The following is a 23107-nucleotide window of genomic DNA, read 5'->3' as shown; positions in this document are numbered from 1 at the left end:
GGGAACATAGTTTCAAATCCCATCATATTAGCTAGTAGAATTTAAAGTCAATTATAAATCTGGAACTAAAAGTTAATTTAATGGGGCGCATGAAACCACTGCCCATTATCATAATAACACAAGAAGTTCTTTGATGTCATTTAGAAAGGGAAATTTATCATCTTTACCTGGTCCAGTCTATGTGTGACTCCAGGTCCACAGCAATGTGGTTGACAATAACTACCCTCTGAAATGGCATAGCAAACCAATCAGTTGGACCAATGTGCTATGAAGCCTAAAGAAAAGAAATAAAACTGGACAGATCTCCTAGCATTAAACTAAGCTCCGGAAATTACAACAGCAGGCCCAATTTTGCCAACCATGAAAAATCTTCCTTACTAATACCTGGAGCTTGTGTCAAAATTGGGAGAGCTGTCTCACAGACCGGTCAAGCAGTAGCCTGTCATTCTCATGGAATCACACCTGAAAGCCAATCATACCTCACAGAAACCAGCAATGCCACTCGGATATGTGCACTTTCAGTGTCAGGACTGACCCACCAGAGATGGCACGACAGTACACAGTTGGCACAGAGATCTCCTATGAGGCTTGAACATTGACTTTGGACCTGACAAAGTCTCACAGCATTAGGTAAAACATGCGTAAGGAAACGTTCTGCTGATTACCAGCTACAGCTTGTCCCTCCCCTCCAGGCACTGCTCCATGTTAAGCATCAATTGAAAGAAGCACCAAGGGGATTTCAATGTCAATTTCCAAGTGTGACTCAGTAGTACCACAACATGCTGAGCTGGCTGAGGCTGACATTGCTGCCTGTTAGAGGCAGGTCATTTGTAAACCAGCAAAAAAAACTACATGATTTTGTCATCACAAATCTATCTATTGCAGATGTATCTGTCCATGACAGTATTGGTAAGAGTGGCAATTGAACAGCCCTTGTGGTGTCAAAGCCCCATCATCATGTTGTGGGGTGGCACTGTCATGTTGCTAAATGTGTTAGATTTCAAATAGATTGAACAAGTCAAAATGTGGCCTCCATGAAGTGCTGCAGGCCATCACTAGCAGCAAAATTGTAATCAACCACAATCTGTACATCCTGACAATTATTATCATCAAGATGAGGAATCACCCTAGGTACAACAAAGAGATAGACATGACTGGAGCAGCAACAGGTAAATGTAAAAGTGTTAGGAACAACAAAGTAACTGGGTCCTGACCAACATTCCTGCAATCATACTTTGCTCCAGAATTAGTATTATCTTTAGTCAAGCTGTTTCAGTACAGTTATAACTCTGTCATCTACCTGTCAACACAAAGAAAATGTGCAATGTTCAGCAATATTTACAATTTCAAGGATAGATAATATCCAAGTTTGGGCTGATGAGTGGCACGTAATGTTTGTACCAAACATGTGGCAAGTAATGTTCATCTCAAATTATCTCCCTTTGGCATTATTGTTGAATTCCCCATAATCTGTGGGTTATCATTGATCAAAAACATGACTGGACCAGTTAATAGCAAAACTGTAGCTACAAGAGCAGGTCAGAGATTGGAAATTCTGCAGAGAATATTACCTCCTGATATATTTATAATCGGGTCCATCATCTACAAGGCACAAATCAGAGGTGTGGTGGAATACTGTCCTCTTCTCCGGATGAATATACCTCCAATATCCCACAAGGAGATAGCACTATCCTGGAAAAACCTGACTCACACTCAATTTGTCACCAATTCATTCACTCCCTTCACCACTGGTAGCAATGCATAACATCTACAAGATGCATTATGCAAGATGCAACTCACTAAGTCTGCCTTGATAGAACTACTCAAATTCATGACCTCTACCAATTAGAAGGGCAAGAGCTGCAGATACATGGAAACAACACCTCTTCAAATTCCCCGGCATGTCCTTCACTATCCTGACTTGAATCTATATCACTGTTCCTTCAGTATCACTGTCTCAAAATCCAGGATCTGCCCCCATAACATACTGTGGGTGTATTTATACCACAAGAACTGCAGCAATTTAAGAAGGCAGCTCACTACCACCTTCTGAGGAACAATAAGGGAAGGCCAGTGATGTCACGTTCCATGATTGAATGAAAAATAATTACATTGCTCAGGATAATCAGCTTTGCTAGTATCAACCGCTTCACAGCAGTTGCATGAACATGTAACCTAAATCAGGCAGAATCTTCATCAGTTTTAGTAAATCAGTGTTTTGATACATCAATGGGACCCTAGTGTAAATTTAATCAGACACTGACCAGGAGAGCTTTCACAGTTTTGTTGGTAGGCATTATTAGGCACTACTAGGCCCAAGTGAGTCTACAAAGGCTTTCACCTGTCACTTGTTGTTCTGTACCTGAAGGTGGATTTATTCATTGAAACAAGGCCTGTCTTTTTTTCTCAAATTTCTCCAGTCTTCAGTTGATGCCGTCTTCACTAGACTAGGAAGATTTCACCACACAGTCTCCATTCCTGGCTTATTTAAGCTCCAGGCCTTATTTCGATGATCAGATCCATTTTAATATGCATTTTTAGGGTGGACAGGGTGCAGAAACAATAATTAATAAGTGAAAATCAGACAGTCTTTGTTTATCCATTAGCTTCAAGTAAATGAAACAGAGGGGTTTTTTGGGATAATCTCAAGGGAGGGGAGGGTTTAAGAATGTTGGGCAGAGAAAGCAGCCGTTTTTCTCTTTGAATGTCTGCTAAAAATGCCTAGGAACAAAACGGCAATCATTGTCCAGGGATGTAATGCACTCACAACTCCATACAAACTCCACAGAGGCCAGTTAGCAAACTCTCCAGCATGATGGCTCGTCAATCTGTATAATTAAGTGCCCATTTGTGCCTGATTGGTGATACTGCCTTGATCTTGGCTACTATCCCCTCTTCTCCATGCTAACCCCAATGCGAAAGTTCGTGAAGGCTATTTGCCAATGGATAGCCTTGAGTGCTTCTATTTTTAAAGCCCACTGGAGTCACAGTCATCAGCAGGCCACAATTGCAGCCTCTCAGCATCCTATGAAAGATTTTCCCCTGCACAGGGATGACATTTAGGTACTATTACTTTATTTAATTGTAACCACTTTAGGAAACACCTTAATATGCAGATATCCTTATAGACCCTTATTGGGCGGCACGGTGGCACAGTGGTTAGCACTGCTGCCTCACAGCGCCGGAGACCCGGGTTCAATTCCCGACTCAGGCGACTGACTGTGTGGAGTTTGCACGTTCTCCCCGTGTCTGTGTGGGTTTCCTCTGGGTGCTCCGGTTTCCTCCCACAATCCAAAGATGTGCGGGCCAGGTGAATTGGCCATGCTAAATTGCCCGTAGTGTTAGGTAAAAGGGGTAAAATGTAGGAGTATGGGTGGGTTGCGCTTCAGCGGGTCGGTGTGGACTTGTTGGGCCGAAGGGCCTGTTTCCACACTGTAAGTAATCTAATCTAATCAAACCCTTTCTGCAGACTCACTGCCTACCAATGTCAGTGGAGCCACCTCTCTTCCAAAGCTGTTGGCCCTCTGATTGGACCTTCAAAGCCACACTCCGCATCCTTACTTGGATACAAACTCAAATGCAATTTCTTAATCCACCACCTCCAAGCAGTATCTCCCGGGGAGGCAACTCAACTGAATTCAGAAAAAGATGCCACCTTACACTTACGAGCAGAAAATTACACTCACAGTAAACACGTTTGGTATTCATCCCTGTCCTCAAATCCTTGGAATCCAGTTTGGGCTAAAACCAATTCCATTATTTTTATAGTGTTAGTTATCTGTTTCAAAAGTTTCATGACTTTAAGTTTGACCAGAAATTGTTACAACATATAAAACAGATGCACTCACTTTAGTAATTGTAATTTCTGTTTCATAGGTGAGGGTTTGTTTCGTAAAGTTGCAATTAATTTCTTTTTTTCTTCAACTTGATCCTTCAACTTGGCCATATCTTCTTCCGTAATAACTTCTTCTTCTTCCTCAGATTCTTCTTCTGAGCTAGAAACAAGAAGAAAACTATTTATCAGCACACTGTGGATTTCTGTTATTAAAAATACTATAATCAAAATGACTTAGGTAAAATCGAACAAACATGCACAGGATTTAGCTGTTCAGACATTCAGAAATATCAAAGTCTATCTTAAGTTCCTGCTCCCCACCACCGCATCTCAATGTGAATCTCTGATAAATAAAATGGGTCACTTTCCCAACATCTTCCTGCCCACGCCAGTCTTGTTTTCTGTGATGAAGGTGTTCATGACATGCTATCATGTTAAAAACTAGGGTTCTAAAGTGAACAAAAGTATGTATATATTTAAGTTAGCTTTTCATTTTCATCCCATATGTGTTAAGAGGATACACAGTTTTCGTTTCATTTTTGAATTCTCTGAGTAGTCTTGGGTTATCTGCAAAGTTATCAATATGCAAAAAAATTAGACTTTAAGAAAAAAGCCTTGAGATGAATAATTCAGTGCTGCTAAAAACAAGGAGCAGAAGATAGGAAAAAATAGTACATTGCCTAATGACAAGGTGACCTGTGGCACAGGGAGATGGAGTGATTGAAAAATTATTTTAGAAATATAGAATCATTCAGAAGATCAGTGGATTTCTTAAAAAGACGAACAGACCGCTTAGAGTGGAAAGGCCTATTACATCAGTTGTTCAACTGAACAGTCTCCAGAACCAACAGGGCAGAAGAAAGTAAACCTTAAGTGGCTTAGAAGCTAGCTAGAGAAAAGCTCAAAACACAGAAGGCTTGAATGTGTCAGAAAAGGAAACCTCATCCTTTAAAGTTGTTGAATGCATGAATTTAAGGAACATATATTAAGGAATAAATGAGCTAGGAAGTGTAGTTTTTTTTAAGGATTTCTTCAAGAGAAACTGACTAAAAAGAAGTATCAAGTAAATGTCGATGCTTACTTGAAAGAAAAACAGTATGGATATGTCAACTGATTAGCCATCCCAAACATGGAAATAATGTGATCCTTCACCGAGGTTTAATTGTCTGTACGTTGTTGCTCAGGGGAGCAGAATGGAAGCTGGTATCTGATATTTGTAATCAGACTGTTTCAAATGGTTCTTACAGAGGTAAAAAATTTTTTTTTCTCTGTTATGCACAATTAACTTTGATGTTCTTTTGTTAACACTATACTAACAGTCTCTTGTGAATGTGATCAGTGACTGACCACCACAGCAAACAAATTGCAAAAATGTTAAAAACTATGATCTACCAAGCCAGGTATCCTTTGGGACTCTGACTTGTCCAATATTACCATCAGTGGGGAATCGTAACACTCCCACATTACGACAGGTAGGGATTGGCTACTTTTTGGTGTTGTTCTCCCTCTGGCTTTATATCACATGAGGCAGGGGAAGGCGAGGGCAAGGAGAGTAGCTCAGCAGCTTTCACTGTGCAGGCAACTATCAGGCAAGACAGGCAGGGATACATTCCTTTGAGACAGGCAGGGATACATTCCTTCAAAAGCATCCCACTAAGATTTGATACCATCCATTTTCCTCACAGGGATTTGACATTTGAGCCTATCCAAAATACTGGAGTTACCTGGGAGCCTGGCCACATGACTCTTCTTCTTCCTTTACTTCTTTTAACTACTTGTAGCCCCAGCTGTGGCCACTGCACAAACCTGGTACTACAGAGCTCCTGGAGGCCAAGATGGGACAGAAGTCCCACTCTGACTTAATTCAGACTGTTCCAGCATGGTATTGCAGTGGAACCAAAAGAGAAAATGCTGGAAAATCTCAGCATGTCTGGCAGCATCTGTAAGGAGAGAAAACAGCTGATGTTTTGAGTCTAACTGACCCTTTGTCAGTGGGGCAGCTAGCCACAGAGACGATGGGCTCACAATTGACTTCTTTACTGACAGGAACAACACAGGAAGGGAAAAAGTTGAGATTCTGAAGGGAGATTACAGAGTGTTAGACAGGAATTTAAAAAGGATGTCCTGGAGAGTAGTAATATCTGGACTACTCCTGATGCGACAAGCTAGTGAGGGCAGGAAGAGGAGGTTAGAGCAAATGAATGCATGGCTGAGGAACTGGTGTATGGGAGAAGGATTCACATTTTTGGATCATTAGAATCTCTTTTGGGGTAGAAGTGACCTGTACAAGAAGGACGGTTTGCACCTAAATTATAAGGGGACTAATATAATAGCAGGGAGATTTGTGAGAGCTGTTTGGGAGGATTAAAATGAGTAAGGTGGGGTGAGGGACCCAGGGAGATAGTGAGGAAAGAGATCAATCTGAGACTGGTACAATTGAGAATAGAAGCAAGTCAAACAGTCAGGACAGGGAAGGACAAGAGAGCTCTGAAAAATTAAACTAGATTTTATTCATTGCAAGGGGGCTAACAGGGAAGGCAGATGAACTCAGGGCATGGTTAGGAACATGGGACTGGGATATCATAGCAATTACAGAAACATGGCTCAGGAATAAGCAGGACTGGCAGTTTAATGTTCCAGGATACAAATGTTACAGGAAGGCTAGAAAGGGAGGCAAAAGAGGAGGAGGAGTGACATTTTTGATAAGGGATAGCATTACAGCTGTACGAAGGAAGGATATTCCTGGAAATACACATAGGGAAGTTATTTGGGTGGAAATGAGAAATACGAAAGGGATGATCATCTTATTGGGATTGTATTATAGACCCTCTAATAGTCAGAGGGAAATTGAGAAACAAACTTGTAAGCAGATTTCACTGTCTGTAAGAAGAATAGGGTGATTTTGGTAGGAGATTTTAACATTCCAAACATAGACTGGGACTGCCATAGTGTTAAGGGTTTAGATGGAGAGGAATTTGTTAAGTGTGTACAAGAAAATTTTCTGATTCAGTATGTGAATATACCTATTACAGAAGATGCAAAACTTGACCTACTCTTGGGAAATAAGGCAGGGCAGATGACTGAGTTCTCAGTGGGTGAGCACTTTGGGGGCCAGCGACCATAATTCTATTAGTTTTAAAATAGTGATGGAAGAGGATAGACCAGATCTAAAAGTTGAAGTTCTAGATTGGAGAAAGGCCAATTTTGATGATATTAGGCAAGAACTTTCAAAAGCTGACTGGGGGCAGATGTTCGCAGGTAAAGTGATTGTTGGAAAATGGGAAGCCTTCAGAAATGAAATAATGAGAATCCAGAGAAAGTATTTTCCTGTCAGGGTGAAAGGAAAGGCTGGTAGGCATAGGAATGCTGGATAACTAAAGAAATTGAGCGTTTGATTAAGAAAAAGAAGGAAGCATATGTCAGATCTAGACAGGATCGATCGAGTGAATCCTTAGAAGAGTATAAAGGCAGTAGGAGTATACTTAAGAGGGAAATCAGGAGGGCAAAAAGGGGACAAGAGATAACTTTGGCAAATAGAATTAAGGAGAATCCAAAGGGTTTTTACAAACACATTAAGGACAAAAGTGTAACTAGGGAGAGAATAGGGCTCCTCAAAGATCAGCAAGGCAGCCTTTGGATGGAGCTGCAGGAGATGGGGAAGTATTTTGCATCTAGAAAAGTACATGGAAGATATAGACTGTAGAGAAATAGATGGTGACATATTTTAAAAAGTCCATATTTCAGAAGTGCTGGATGTCTTGAAACGCATAAAGGTGGATAAATCCCCAGAACCTAATCAGGTGTACCCGAGAACTCTGTGGGAAGCTAGGGAAGTGATTGCTGGGCCTCTTGTGAGATATTTGTCTCATCAGTAGTCACAGGTAAGGTGCCAGAAGACAGGAGGTTGGCTAACGTGGTGCCACTGTTTAAGAAAGGTGGTAAGGACAAGCCAGGGAACTATAAACCAGTGAGCCTGACATCAGTGGTGGGCAAGTTGTTGGAGGGAATCCTGAGGGACAGGATGCACGTGTATTTGGAAAGGCAAAGACTGATTAGGGATAGTCAACATGGCTTTGTGCATGGGAAATCATGTCTCACAGATTTAATTGCATTTTTTGAACAAGTAACAAAGAGGATTGATGAGGGATGTAGATGTGATCTAAATGGACTTCAGTAAGGCATTCAATAAGGTTTCCCATGGGAGACTGGTTAGCAGGGTTAGATCTCACTGAATACAGGGAGAACTAGCCATTTGGATACAGAACTGGCTCAAAGGTAGAAGACAGAGGGTGGTGGTAGAGGGTTGTTTTTCAGACTGGAGGCCAGTGACCATTGGAGTGCCTCAAGGATCGGTGCTGGGTCCTCTACTTTTCATCATTTACATAAATGATTTGGCTGTGAGCATAAGAGATATAGTTAGTAAGTTTGCAGATGACACCAAAATTGGAGGTGTGGTGGACAGTGAAGAGGGTTACCTCAGATTACAACAGGATCTTGATCAGATGGGCCAATGGGCTGAGAAGTGGGAGATGGTGTTTAATTCATTTAATGCAAGGTGCTGCATTTTGAGAATGCAAATCTTCGCAGGACTTATACACTTAATGGTAAGGACCTCGGGAGTGTTGCTGAACAAAGAGACCTTGGAGTGCAGCTTCATAGCTCCTTGAAAGTGGAGTCACAGATAGATAGGATAGTGAAGAAGGCATTTGGTATGCTTTCCTTTATTGGTCAGCATATTGAGTACAGGAGTTGGGAGGTCATGTTACAGCTATATAGGACATTGGTTAGGCCACTGTTGGAATATTGCGTGCAATTCTGATCTCCTTCCTTTTGGAAAGATGTTGTGAAACTTGAAAGGATTCAGAAAAGATTTTCAAGTATGCAGCCAGGTTTGGAAAATTTGAACTGTAGAGAGAAGCTGAACAGGTTGGAGCTGTTTTCCCTGGAGCATCGGAGGCTGAGGGGTGACCTAATAGAGGTTTACAAAATTATGAGGGGCATGGACAGGATAAATAGACAAGGTCTTTTCCCTGGGGTGGGTAAGTCCAGAACTAGAGGGCATATGTTTAGGGTTAGAGGGGGAAGATATAAAAGAAACCTAAGGGGCAACTTTTTCATGCAGAAGGTGGCACATGTATGGAATGAGTTGCCAGAGTAAGTGGTGGAGGCTGGCACAATTGCAACATTTAAAAGGCATTTGGATAGGTATATGAATAGGAAAGGTTTGGAGGGATATGGGCCAGGTGCTGGCAGGTGGGACTGGATTGGGTTGGGATATCTGGTCGGCATGGACAGATTGGACCAAATGGTCTGTTTCCGTGCTGTACATCTCTATGACTCTATGATTCTATTTGGGAGTAGGGAATATGTCTCCCTGTAAAATCCAGCCCATAAACCTACTGAAGTCTAATTAATCTATAAATAGGCTCTCTTACTATCACAAGCTTCTATACAGCCCTTCATCCTTTGTGAGCAGCTCCAAATAATGCACCACTATTTGAACATTTTCATTTGATGATTGTATCACATGAATAACACATATGCTGCCCAGGGTTCAGAGATGGAAGTATCTGCACTTTACATTCTCAACTCAAATCGAAAACCAAACCTCAGTTTCCTCTGCTATCCAACTGCAACTTTTGGCAACTTGCCAGGAAAAGCGTTTCAAACATGCAAAGACAAGCCTAAATAACAACTAAATAGTCTTGAATTGGCAAATTAGAACTCATCATAATGTACACTGAACTTTGGAAATCCTGAACTGTTTGATCTGGCAGGAATGCTAAGGAAATGGTGGTGTAATGGTACCATCACAGAGGTTTGGCCTAATGCCCTCGGGGCACTAGTTCAAGTCTCAACACAGACCATTATGAAACTTAAAATCAATAGGTAAATATGAGCTTGAAGCTGATGATAACTACAAAGCTATCAATGAATGATGTAAAAACCCAGGAGGTTCATGACTGCCCTTTTGGGAAAAAAATCCTTCTGCAATCTGACCTACATGTGACTCCAGAATCACAATAATTTTGTTGACTCTTAACTGTCAACTGAAATAACCATCAAGCCAACTCAGTTCAAAGGAAATTAGGGATGGGCAACAAATTTGTATATTGTTAGCCACATCCACATTCCATGAAAACAAATAAAAATGCCTGAATTCCATTCTGCTTGACCCAGAGCAGAGTGCTTCCATTCATACCTCATGGGCAAATCCAAAGAAGTATCAAATATTCAAAGGTTTAAAAAAGTTACTTAACTGTCAATTCATTAAGTCTACTGTCAATAACTGTCATACTCAGGGATGGAATCAAGGATTTTGGATGTTGCGGTGCTTGCATAGAGAAAACAACAAACTGTAAGATTTTCTTTGTGTCTTTTTTATACCTAACTTTTTGACATAGAATACCAAACTAACTCTTGAAGCAATATCGTCACCTAAATTCTTCTCAGATTTAAACTAGATTATTACTTTATTTGCTAAAAATATTAAAACTGAATAGCACATCTGAGATGCTTAACAACAGAACAATACCAAACTGCTCACAAAAACAAAAAAGGAACCAAGAGTATCACTGTTCAATAAACTGAGACCTGCAAAGTTAGTGTATCAAGCCTATCATGCCAATAGATTTATTTCTACCTAGTCAATGCTTATATTTGCACTATTTTTACTTTTTACAATTTATCTATCATTGACCTGGAGCAGAGTTTGCAGAGGAAAAAGACGGTGTCATTTTCTGGGTCTGTAGATTGTGAAGGAGCAAAAATGGGCTTTGGTAGAGTGATGTGTGCTTCTTGTCAGATGTAGGAGTTTAAAGAGAGGTTAAGGGTTACTGCCGATTATATCTACCATTAATGCTGTTGGCTGCATATCTTATCAGATCGAATAGATTGGTTGGAGAGGCAATTAGAAGCAATGAGGAATTTGCAACAGCAACAATATGTAATGGATGTCAGTTATAGGAAATGGGGAAAGTCTCAGATACAGTCACATAGATGGGTTAACTCCAGGAAAGGTAAGAGAGGTAAGCAGCTAGTGCAGGAGTCTTTTGTGGATATACCCATTTCAAACAGGTATGCTATTTTGGAAGATGGAGGGGGTGATGGATTCTCAGGGGAAAGTAAAACGAACAGCCAAGTTTCTGGTATTGAGACTGGCTCAAAAGCAACGAGGGGTACATCAGGTTCCAAGAGATCAATTGTGTTAGGGGATTCTGTAGTCAGAGGTACAGACAGACGTTTCTGTGGCCAGCAGAGAAAAAGCAGAACGGTGTGTTGTTTCCCTGGTGCCAGGATCAAGGATGTCTCAGAGAGGGTGAAGAATGTTCTCATGGGGGAAAGGGGCCAGCAGGAGGTCATTGTCCACATTGGAACCAATGACATAGGAAGGGAAAAAGTTGAGATTCTGAAGAGAGTTTACACTGAGTTAGGTAGAAATTTAAAAAGGATGTCCTGAGAGTAGTAATATCTGGATTACTCCCTGTGCTACAAGCTAGTGAGGATAGGAATAGGAGGATAGAGCAGGTGAAGGTATAGCTGAGGAGCTGGTATATGGGAGAAGGATTCACATTTTTGGATCATTGGAATCTCTTTTGGGATAGAAGTGACCTGTACAAGAAGGACGGATTGCACCTAAATTGGAAGGGGACTAATATACTGGCAGGGAAATTTGCTAGAGCTGCTCAGGAGGATTTAAACTAGTAAGGTGGGGGGAGTGGGGGCCAGGAAGATAGTGAAGAAAGAGATCAATCTGAGACGGGTACAACTGAGAACAGAAGTGAGTCAAACAGTCAGGGCAGGCAAGGACAAGAGAGCTCTGATAAATTAAACTATGTTTTTTTCAATACAAGGGGGCTAACAGGGAAGGCAGATGAACTCAGGGCATGGTTAGGAACATGGGACGGGGATCTCATAGCAATTACAGAAACATGGCTCAGGGATAGGCAGGACTGGCAGCTTAATGTTCCAGGATACAAATGCTATAGGAAGGATAGAAAGGGAGGCAAGAGAGGAGGGGGAGTGGCATTTTTAATAAGGGATAGCATTACAGCTGTGCTAAGGGAGGATATTCCTGGAAATGCATCCAGGGAAGTTATTTGGGTGGAAATGAGAAATAAGAAAGGGATGATAATCTTATTGGGATTGTATTATAGACCCCCGAATAGTCAGAGGGAAATTGAGAAACAAACTTGTAAGCAGATTTCACTGTCTGTAAGAATAATAGGGTGGTTATGGTAAGGGATTGTAACTTTCCAAACATAGACTGGGACTGCCATAGTGTAAAGGGTTTAGATGGAGAGGAATTTGTTAAGTGTGTACAAGAAAATTTTCTGATTCAGTATGTGGATGTACCTATTAGTGAAGGTGCAAAACCTGACCTACTCCTAGGAAATAAGGCAGGGCAGGTGACTGAGGTGTCGGTGGGTGAGCACTTTGGGGCCAGCGACCATAATTCTATGAGATTTAAAATAATGATGGAAAAGGATAGACTAGATCTAAAAGTTGAAGTTCTAAATTGGAGAAAGGTCAATTTGATGGTATTAGGCAAGAACTTTTGAAAGCTGCTTGGGGGCAGATGTTCGCAGGTAAAGTGATAGTTGGAAAATGGGAAGCCTTCAGAAATGAAATAACGAGAATCCAGAGAAAGTATATTCCTGTCAGGGTGAAAGGGAAGGCTGGCAGGTATAGGAATGCTGGATGACTAAAGAAATCGAGCATTTGGGTAAGAAAAAGAAGGAAGCATATGTCAGGTATAGACAGGATAGGTTGAGTGAATCCTTAGAAGAGTATAAAAGCAGTCAGAGTATACTTAAGAGGGAAATCAGGAGGAGAAAAAGGGGACATGAGATAGCTTTGGCAAATAGAATTAAGGAGAATCCAAAGAGATTTTACAAATACATTAAGGACAAAAGGGTAACGAGGGGGAGAATAGGGCCCCTCAAAGATCAGCAAGACAGCCTTTGTGTGGAGCCGCAGAAAATGGGGGAGATACTAAATGAGTATTTTGCATCAGTATTTATTGTGGAAAAGGATGTGGAAGATATAGACTGTAGGGAAATAGATGGTGACAACTTGAAAAATGTCCAGATTACAGAGGAGGAAGTGCTGGATGTCTTGAAAAGAGTAAAGATGGATAAATCCCCACGGACCTGATCAGGTGTACCCGAGAACTCCGTAGGAAGCTAGAGAAGTGATTGCTAGGCCTCTTGCTGAGATACTTGTATCATCAATACTCACAGGTGAGGTGCCGGAAAACTGGAGGTTGGCTAAAGTGGTGCCACTGTTTAAAAATGGTGGTAAGGACAAGCCAGGGAACTGTAGACCAGTGAGCCTGACATTGATGGTGGGCAAGTTGTTGAAGGGAATCCTGAGGGACAGGATGTACCTGTATTGGGAAAGGCAAAGACTGATTAGGGATAGTCAACATGGCTTTGTGTGTGGGAAATCATGTCTCACAAACTTGATTGAGTTTTTTGAGGAAGTAACAAAGAGAATTGATTAGGGCAGAGCAGTAGATGTGATCTATATGGACTTCAGTAAGGCGTTAGACAAGGTTCCCCATGGGAGACTGTTTAGCAAGGTTAGATCTCATGGAATACAGGGAGAACTAGCCATTTGGATACAGAACTGGCTCAAAGGTGGAAGACAGAGGGTGGTGGTGGAGGGATGTGACCAGTGGAATGCCTCAAGGATCGGTGCTGGGTCCTCTACGTTTTGTCATTTACATAAATGATTTGGATGCGAGCATAAGAGGTACAGTTAGTAAGTTTGCAGATGACAGCAAAATAAGAGGTGCAGTGGACAGTGAAGAGGGTTACCTCAGATTACAACAGGATCTTGACCAGATAGGCCAATGAGCTGAGAAGTGGCAAATGAAGTTTAATTCAGACAAATGGGAGGGGCTGTATTTTGGGAAAGCAAATCCTAGCAGGACTTATACACTTAATGGTAAGGTCCTCGGGAGTGTTGCTGAACAAAGAGACCTTGGAGTGCAGGTTCATAGCTCCTTGAAAGTGGAGTTGCAGATAGATAGGATAGTGAAGAAGGTGTTTTGTATGTTTTCCTTTATTGGTCAGAGTATTGAGTACGGGAGTTGAGAGGTCATGTTGCGGCTGTACAGGACATTGGTTAGGCCACTGTTGGAATATTGCATGCAATTCAGGTCTCCTTCCTATCGGAAACATGTTGTGAAACTTGAAAGGGTTCAGAAAAGATTTACAAGGCTGTTGCCAGGGTTGGAGGATTTGAGCTACAGGGAGAGGCTGAACAGGCTGGGGCTGTTTTCCCTGGAGCATCAGAGGCTGAGGGGTGACCTTATCGAGGTTTACAAAATTATGAGGGGCATGGATAGGGTAAACAGGCAAAGTCTTTTCCCTCGGGTTGGAGAGTCCAGAACTAGAGGGCATAAGTTTAGGGTGAGAGGGGCAAGATATAAAAGAGACCTAAGGGGCAATGGTTTCACACAGAGATTGGCACATGTATAGAATGAGCTGCCAGAGGTGTCTGGATACAATTTCAACATTTAAGAGGCATTTGGATGGGTATGAATAGGAAGCGTTTGGAGGGTTATGGGCCAGGTGCTGGCAGGTGGCACTAGATTTGGTTGGGATATCTGGCCGGCATGGACATGTTGGACTGAAGGGTCTATTTCCATGCTGTACATCTCTATGACTCTATGACTCCACGAATGAGGAGTGACAAATTGCCAAGTGAAGAATTCCTTTGGCAATTTGCCAATTCCCATCTGTAATTAAAATTTAGGTCATAAAAACAATTCAGCAAAACACTCAAACTGTTCTAGTTTTTACATTTGAAATGGGTATAAATGAAAGAAAGTTTCTACGTCTGAATCTCAAAATGTATATAAAACAGTAAAGTAACTGTTTTCAGCAGATACAGCTCATCAGTTATGCAGACCATGACCGAGCCAGTTCCTAACTCACTAGGTTATTGCACATCTTGTATCCAGTGAATTCCAACTTTGGAAAAATGAGACATACCTTGAACTATATTTATTTTTATTGATTTTGCCTTTATTTACAGCTTTTTTGCCATTCTTATCTTTTCTCTTGCCCCTTTTCTTGGTGTCCTCCTCTTCACTCTCACTGTCCATTTGCTTTTTGTCACTTTTTCCTCTCTTTTTCTTGCCCAGTGACTCATCATCATGATCATCATTATGAGAATCCTTTTTCTTAAATTTTGCATTTCTCTTGTTCTTCGTACTTTTAGTTGCTTGTTCCTCTGCTTCATTTGAGTTGTTCCTATTAGTTAATTTGTTTCTATTTTGCACATTTTTCTTTCTACTTTGCTCTTCTTCTTCCTCCTCTGAGTCATCAGATTGCTCCTCTGATTCTTGTTCAATTTTTCTCTTTCCATTTCTGTTCCTTCCTGCTGACTTCTTTGTGCATTGTGGTTCCACCTTTGAGCTGGAATCATCTTAATACAAATGAACATGTTTGTGGGTTACATTTGCACTCAATAAACAGCTCTCATCCCAAACATACAGCTAAATAATAATCAATAGGAAACAGTAAAATATAAATGAAAAATTCCCTGTGACATACTTAAGTCAGGCTTGGGCTGTAGGGGGGAGGCTGAACAGACTGGGGCTATTTTCTCTGGAGCATCAGAGGCTGAGGGGTAACCTTATAGAGGTTTACAAAATCATGAGGGGCATGGATAGGGTTAATAGACACGGTCATTTCCCTGGAGTGGGAGAGTCTAAAATTAGATAGCATAGATTGAAGGTGAGAGGGGAAAATTTTAAAGAGATCTAAGGGGCAACTTTTTCACGCAGAACAGGGTGCGTGGATGGAATGAGCTACCAGAGGAAGTGGTGGAGTCTAGTGCAATTACAAAATTTGAAAGTTATCTGGATAGTATATGAATAGGAAGGGTTTAGAGAGATATAGGCCTAATGCTGGCAAATGGGACTAGATTAATTTAGGATATCTGATCAGCATGCACAAATTGGACCAACTGATCTGTTTCCATGCTGTACATCTCTATGACTCTGTGACATGTAAAAGCCTAAAGGATATATCCCAGTGTGTCACTCTTCCCAATATGGCTAAATCTATTTGTAAATTTGTATGATACAATAATATAGCAAATCTGTAATCTTATGTGAGAAATTGAGGGTTGTGGACATTATGCTTAGCACTGTAATGATATGTTGCATTGCCAGTTAATTTATAGTTTATAATGTAAGCAAAGTGAAGGATAAATCATTGCTCCTCAGACAGCTAATAATTTCTTCTAATACTAAGGAAATGTTACATCTTAGAAGTAATGTGCTTCAGATCTTATATTAAACTAACATGGTCTATGGCTGTTTCCCATAGGTCAGATGGCACTAAGATCTTATGCTATTTAAAGGTCAAGAAATCACATATTTCTATTGCTGTTCCTAACCCTAAAGTTCATCCAGGAAGAGGGAGTAAAAAAGAATTCAAAGTGGAAAAACGTTTGTGCCACGTTCGTTGTTGGAGAAGAATGATTGCCAACTCTTCATCACATAGACAGATGGCATTGGAAAATTGAATAATAATGAAGATTATTTCTTTGCCTGAAAAGTGAAGCTTATAGTCTTAACATTTCATGACTATAGTGTTTGCAATGTACTCTCCTGAACAAGACCAAGCATTTCTAATGAATGACAGAACAAAGTGCAGTGGGCACTACAGTGGTAGGAATTCAGCTATATAGATCTAGAACACATTTAATTTTGATGTCTCTCAATTAACAAAACAAAATATAGGAGGGGTGAGGACAAATCTAGGAATATGTATTCTCTTCCTTATAAATCACTTTTAGATTAGATTACCGACCGTGTGGAAACAGGCCCTTCGGCCCAACAAGTCCACACCGACCCTCCGAAGAGTAACCCACCCAGACCCATTTCCCTCTGACTAACGCACCTAAGCTAATGGCAATTTAGCATGGCCAATTCACCTAACCTGCACAGCTTTGGACTGTGGGAGAAAACCGGAGCACCCAGAGGAAACCTGCACAGACACTGGGAGAATTTGTAAACTCCACACAGACAGTCGCCTGAGGCTGGAATCGAATCTGAGACCCTGGTACTGTGAGGCAGCAGTGCTAACCACTGAGCCACCATGGTGACATTTCCTTGTAATTCTACCTTTGTATATGGCAAGGTAGACATACAGCATGTGCATGGGGAAATAGCTTACCTGTTTCTTCATCCTGTTCCTCATCATCACTTTCATCGTTATCCACCTCAATGCTCACTGTTGGAAAATAAACATCAAGGCATGGGAAAATTCTGTAAACTTGCTGCCTTACCTTACATTTCAGCATGTGACTTTTTTTGGTTAATATCAAGTTCTCTGTACAATGTAATGCAGAGAAAACTAATTGGTTCATCATAAAACCGTGAAACCTACCAAGATTTACAACTCATTCCACTCATTAATAACCATGTATTCTTTTGGAAGGGACAAGAAGCATATGAAGAAAATCTCCTATTACATTATGTAAAAAGAAATCTGAACAAATCCTCAGTAACTCCACTAGATGACGAAAAGTATTCAGGAATCCAAATAGGACAACTCTCTCTTTTTTATTCTTTCATAAGATGTGAGCATTGCAGACAGAGAAAAAAAATTATGAAACAAATTAATAAAGATATCCTTAAAGGTGAGTTCAGAGAGCATATTTAAGACAGCTTCTTAGAAAAAATACATTCTTGAACCAATCAGGGAACAGTCTATTTTATATCCAGTAATATGGAATAAGACAAGATTAACAAAAGACCTCATAGTAAAGGAACAACTCGATGAAAGTGTTCACAACATGATACAATTTCACATTCAGTTTAAGAGAGGGAAATTTGGATCTGAAGTTAGTGTTTGAATTTAAGTAAAGGCATTTAGAAAGATATAAAGAATTAGCTGGCTAAAATGTATTGAAAGCAAAAATGATGGAGAAGCAGTGGTTCATTGGAGAAGATATCTAACTGTGAATATAAGTGTATTCTGTTGAGAAAGAAAAACTGTACAGGAAAGAAATAACATCCATGGCTAACTAAGGGTGTCAGATTGAAAGAAATGTTATATACTTGCAAAGATTGGATAGTAGCATGGGGAAAGAGAGTGAAACTGGAGTATGAGAAAACTGAGCACAAAATATGAAACAAGCAGTTAAACATTTTAAATGAAAAGGAAAAGGTTAGTGTATTAGATGGTGAAACTGTGTAAATTATAAAGGAAATAGCAGATGCTTTAAACAATTATTTTGTATTTGTCTTCACAGTAGAAGGCTTCCCTTTAACTATGGTGACATTTCCTAGTATTTCTACCTTTGTATATGGTAGGAATCAAGGGACATGGTGAGAGTGCGGGTAAGTGGATCTGAGTCCACGATAAGATCAGCATGATCTTATTGAATGCTTGAGCAGCTCAAAAGGCCAGATTGCCTATTCCTGCTCCTAGTTCTTTTGTTCTTATGGTCCCAGTAACCGTAGAAATAACAAGAGGTTAAAGGAAGATGAACTTTCAAATTCACAACCACTGAAGGAAAAGCACTGAGAAAATCAATCACACTACAAACTAACAAGCCTCCTCGATCTAATGCTGCATCCTGAAATCTTTGACAGGGTGCAGACATGGTAAGGAATTTGGTGCAATTTTCCAAAAATCCATAGATTCTGAAAAGGTCTCAACAGACTGGAAAGCCCCAAATGTATCACCAATGTTCAAGGAAAGAAAGCAGAAACCTATAACCTACTTATGCTAACAGCTGTCATTGGAAAAATGCTAGAATCCATTATTGAGGAGATAATAGCAAGACATTTAACCCAGGTACTAATCTGGATGTGGACAGGGCTTCATTGTGTGGGGAACATTATCAACAAACCCTGGTATGTTTGTTTTCTGGCTGCCAAGGGTGGTCATTTACTCAAAGTTTCTCAACATTGTCAAGAAGGCAGGACCCACTTCCTGTCCATGCTGCTAATGTCCCTACTATCTCCTTTCCAGTATTCACCACTCTGTGAAACCCCTTCCACCATTTTTATTCTGAAGAAGAGTCATATTGGACTCAAATCATTATCTGTTCTTATACTACTACCTCTTACCTTGGCCACAGGCCTCAAGAGGGGCTTGCTTTGAGCAGCAGCCACCATCTCCCCCGGAGCACTGCCATTCAAAAGTATTTCCATCCTATGATTGCCTGGCAATTCTTAGTGGGTGGGACTTCTGTGCCCAGTATCCTGACCCTCAGGAAAGGGCCCACTGCTGGCCTGTCAACTGTCTGAAATAACATGCAATACTGATGGACCTTCCTGGAAAGTGATGTTACCTGGAGGTCTCACAGATACTCCAGACAGCAGTTGAAATACCTGTCACTGGCAGAAGGTTCTGCCTTTTATTTGAGATACAGTAGTTTACATTCTCCTGCTACTGGGTTTGAAGCTATTTAAAATCCAGAAAATGGCCTTCCCACTACATTTCCACCACTCCCAACTTGTCAGAAGTATTACAGTTGGCAGGCGTACAGCAGAGTTGTCAGGCAATTGAAGGACCCCTGAAGGCTCTGGTATATTACTTACAGCAGGGGAAGATCCATGCCATACAGGATGTCTAACAGATTTAGTTGTGTGGATTTGTGCCAAACTAGATAGCTCATTAGAGATATCCCCATTTTTAACTCTTTCCCACTCTCCTGAACACAAACCTTCAATGCCCTCACTGAGACCTCTAACCCTAGATTTAGGGATCTCTGCATCAAGAGATAGAGATAGAGGTAGAAGGCTCACCTTAAAGCAGTTAACACTGCTCCAAGGGTCAAATTGCTGCTGTGCACCAGTCAAAATCACAGGCAGACACCCTGTGACTTTTTGGTAGGGGAGGGTGAGGCAGGTGAGGAGATAAGGGACCATGGTACCCCATTCTTCAATGTCTGGCACAACCAGGAAAATGTACTATTAACTTCTATCACAATTGTGATGCCTGAAATATTTTCATTCGCTCAGCTCATTTTAAGAAACATAAGAAATGTTTGCTATGTTGATTATTCTCCATAAATGCAAATTGTTGTCGGGGCAGGTTCTTTTTGATTTTGATTTTACATTATAATTGATGAAAACTGCATAATTCCAATATTAATGTTCTTTGCAAAATTGCTTTGTTTTGCAATTGCTACTGTTTATTAATATATATATATATATATATATATTTAACAGTAAAACTCCGAACAGCAGTTTGAATGAATAATCTGCTTACATTGACATTGCAGAATATTTTACTCATAGATCCTATATTGCTGAAGTTTACTAAGGTTAACATACCCCAAAGTATACCTAGTCATTTTGGGTCATTAGTTCTACATTTTATCTTCTGTCTGCAATATCCGCACAAAATTGTTTTATTGCTTCTTAGTACCAATGGGACAAGATGATGTGAGCTATGGGCTTCAAACAACAGTACTCTAACGATTGTGATTGTACTAATGCAGCAGAAGATTATTCTGGCGCTCTTGAATTTTTTTTATATTTGATTTTCAATTCTGCCCCTTTTATAACACATCATTGGAAAGAACAGTTGATCAACAATATTTCATAACTGTGTTAACTTATTTGAGACACAGGATGCAGATGAAATGGCACATCAAAAACTGAAATTAGAACCCCTACAGCGTGCAAACAGGCCCATTAGCCCAACAAGTCCACACTGACCCTCCAAAGAATAACCCACCCAGACTCATTTCCCTACATTATATTTACCCCTGACTGATGCAGTTAACCTACACATCCCTATGGGCACTTTAGCATGGCCAATTCACCTAACCTGCACATTTTTGGACTGTGGAAAGAAACCGGACCAGTCAGAGGAAACCCACACAGATGCAAACTCCACACAGACAGTCGCCCAAGGCTGGAATCAATGCCAGGTCTTTGGCACTGTGAGGCAGCAGTGCCAACCACGGAGCCACCTTGCTGAAATGAAACATTACTTTGCAGTGGACCACGCCTGTGAAGCAAAAAATTGCTGTGCTACTGCAATTGTTTTGAGCCTTGAGTTGAAAGTAAAACTGTAGTTGCGAATTAAAATGTCATCTTAATGGCAATTGAAGTACACCGAGTATAGAGGTCCATTGAACAGATAGAGTCTAATCCTATACTAATGTTCACATTGGAAACTTCAGCACAGAATCAAAAAAGTATGAAATGTTAAATTTTGCAGAAACCAAAAGCAATAACCTATCCTGATTATCCTGACCTAGAACAGAATGGTAAAAGCACTTAGAAAACTTAATTACATGAGCAATGGTGTTGAACGACAAGCACATTAGATAACAGGTAAATAAATGAACTTCTGGAAGACTAAAGTAAGGACTGTCATAATAATTATTGTTTATCACCTCATGAATCTTACAGTCTACTGCTAATTCTTGAAATCTGTTTATTTCTAGCAACTAATGAGGAAATTTACTATCTTTACCCATTTGTTATTGTTTAATGAGGCATGTAATATTCCAGAAAAAAATGCATGCCAAATTTTGTTTGAAGCATTTCAATTAGTCCTGATTATTTACACATACGTCATTGAGAGGTATTTACATTACATTTCATTTATTCATTGTATTAAGGTGATAATGAAATCTGCTAATGAAAGTCACTCTGTGTTTGCTCTTGATTGCAAGTTTTTCTTCAGAATATTTATATTCCTAAAGTAAATGTCATTGATGAAGAATGACATCTTTTTACATTGTTCCAGTGTTTCAGCTTTATGACACACTGGATAGATGCAAGGTAAAACTACCCCATTCAATGGATGGAGTTCTCCCTAAGTGTCAGAGGTGTACTTGAAATCAGGACTGGAAGAGCGTTTGAAAAAATCACTTCGGATTGGCATTCCTTCTTCTGGATGATCTTGCCAGATTTAAGATAAAGCTGGCAAGGGCCACCCACCTAGATGGAGGTTACCAGACTACAAAGTTAAATGCCAATTGTGGGAAGATTAGGGACATCTTCAGTATATTCCAAAGACTGGACATGCTCCCCATTGAGGCCAAAGCCCAAGAAATGTCTGGATCCAATTTCCCAGCAGCTGGCTAGGAGATTTGAGATATCTCTTTCACTTCCTTCTCCCCATCCATGGTAATCAGGGGATTTCAGCTGTAATCACCTATCTTGTAAAGGGCCTCACCCTCCATAATGGTGGCTTTTCAGCTATTGTCACAGATTATTTTATAAATTCGAATGCCACAAGATTGAGGGATCTTTTCAGTTTCCATACTACAACAATAACACCGTCTCATATTCCTGCAAGCTTAGGAATTCATACACCATTCTTGATTAAATTGTAATTTGACTTTGACAGAAGTGCACCAATGGATGTGTTACTGCCATGTGCTGGGACAGGACCGAGAAATTATCCTGTCATCATTATTCTAACCCAACTCAGGTATGAAGTCCTGAGACATTTAAGTGTAGGGATGAGCTTCATTGTACTGAGTTGCTGAGGGAATAGTGACAGTGAGAGGGGACAATTGATGATAGTAGGTTGGGATCCCATAGTAAATGGGAGAGGACTAGGCACTCTGGAAAGTGGGATGGAGTGGTGAGAGTTCAAACAGGTCACTCAAGCCATTAAATGGGAGGATGTAGGGCTCACAAGGACATGGGAATGAATTTTCAAAGCCATGGGCTCTGGGGTAAGTGGGAATAGTTGTTGTGTAAAGTGGTTCAATAGAAACTGGGTGAAGATGAAAGTTCACTGGGAATACAGGGGACAACAACATAGAAGGGAGCATAAAGGGTGAGGGATAATTCACAGATATCATAGTCAGAGCCTGCATGTCATTTCACTGAAATTAAGTTGGAATCTTGCTATGTTGGATTGAAACGTACCTGTACAGTAACTGTATAAAATGACTGACATTGCTTGCAAACTGGCAGAGGAAGTCACTGATTCTTTTTCTTTGGTAGCAGAGTAAAAATTTTGGTAGTTGGGGCCCTTCCGATTATTAATTATCCAAGAATGCATGTTAAGAGTTATGGCCTCATCACCATTACATTTTGTATAATTCTTGCCTCCTTATGATGTCAGCTAACGAAATGTAATCAGATAAAAGCACTTAAAAGTAACACTCAAAGTGTACATTTTACAAACATATTCTGTAGCCAGCACTGAAGTCCAACATTTCATAGCTGCCACATCTGTGCATTCAGCAACAAATGTGCAAGGACATGGTCAACAATGTAGAAGGGAGTCTTTACTTTGATTGAGGGTCTATCATGGT

The 23107-nt window shown here is 40.5% G+C and overlaps 1 protein-coding gene across 1 annotated transcript in view; it reads right to left on the bottom strand.

Annotated features, from left to right (window-relative positions):
- The window catches only part of tmc1 (transmembrane channel-like 1), a 71291-nt gene extending 48440 nt beyond the window's left edge, over nucleotides 1–22851 (bottom strand). The window contains exons 1-4 of the mRNA XM_060841491.1: nucleotides 22716–22851; nucleotides 17035–17091; nucleotides 14839–15274; nucleotides 3849–3995 (exon numbers count right to left, since the gene is read on the bottom strand). Coding sequence (XP_060697474.1) covers nucleotides 3849–3995; nucleotides 14839–15274; nucleotides 17035–17091; nucleotides 22716–22851 — 776 coding nt within the window. The remainder of the gene's footprint in view (nucleotides 1–3848; nucleotides 3996–14838; nucleotides 15275–17034; nucleotides 17092–22715) is intronic.
- Nucleotides 22852–23107: the final 256 nt, after the last annotated feature.

Source organism: Hemiscyllium ocellatum, chromosome 2 (genome assembly GCF_020745735.1).
Source record: "Hemiscyllium ocellatum isolate sHemOce1 chromosome 2, sHemOce1.pat.X.cur, whole genome shotgun sequence".
Lineage (NCBI taxonomy): Eukaryota > Metazoa > Chordata > Chondrichthyes > Orectolobiformes > Hemiscylliidae > Hemiscyllium > Hemiscyllium ocellatum.
The sequence above is the reverse complement of the archived record's forward strand: the minus strand, read 5'-3'. Positions and strand labels throughout refer to the sequence as shown.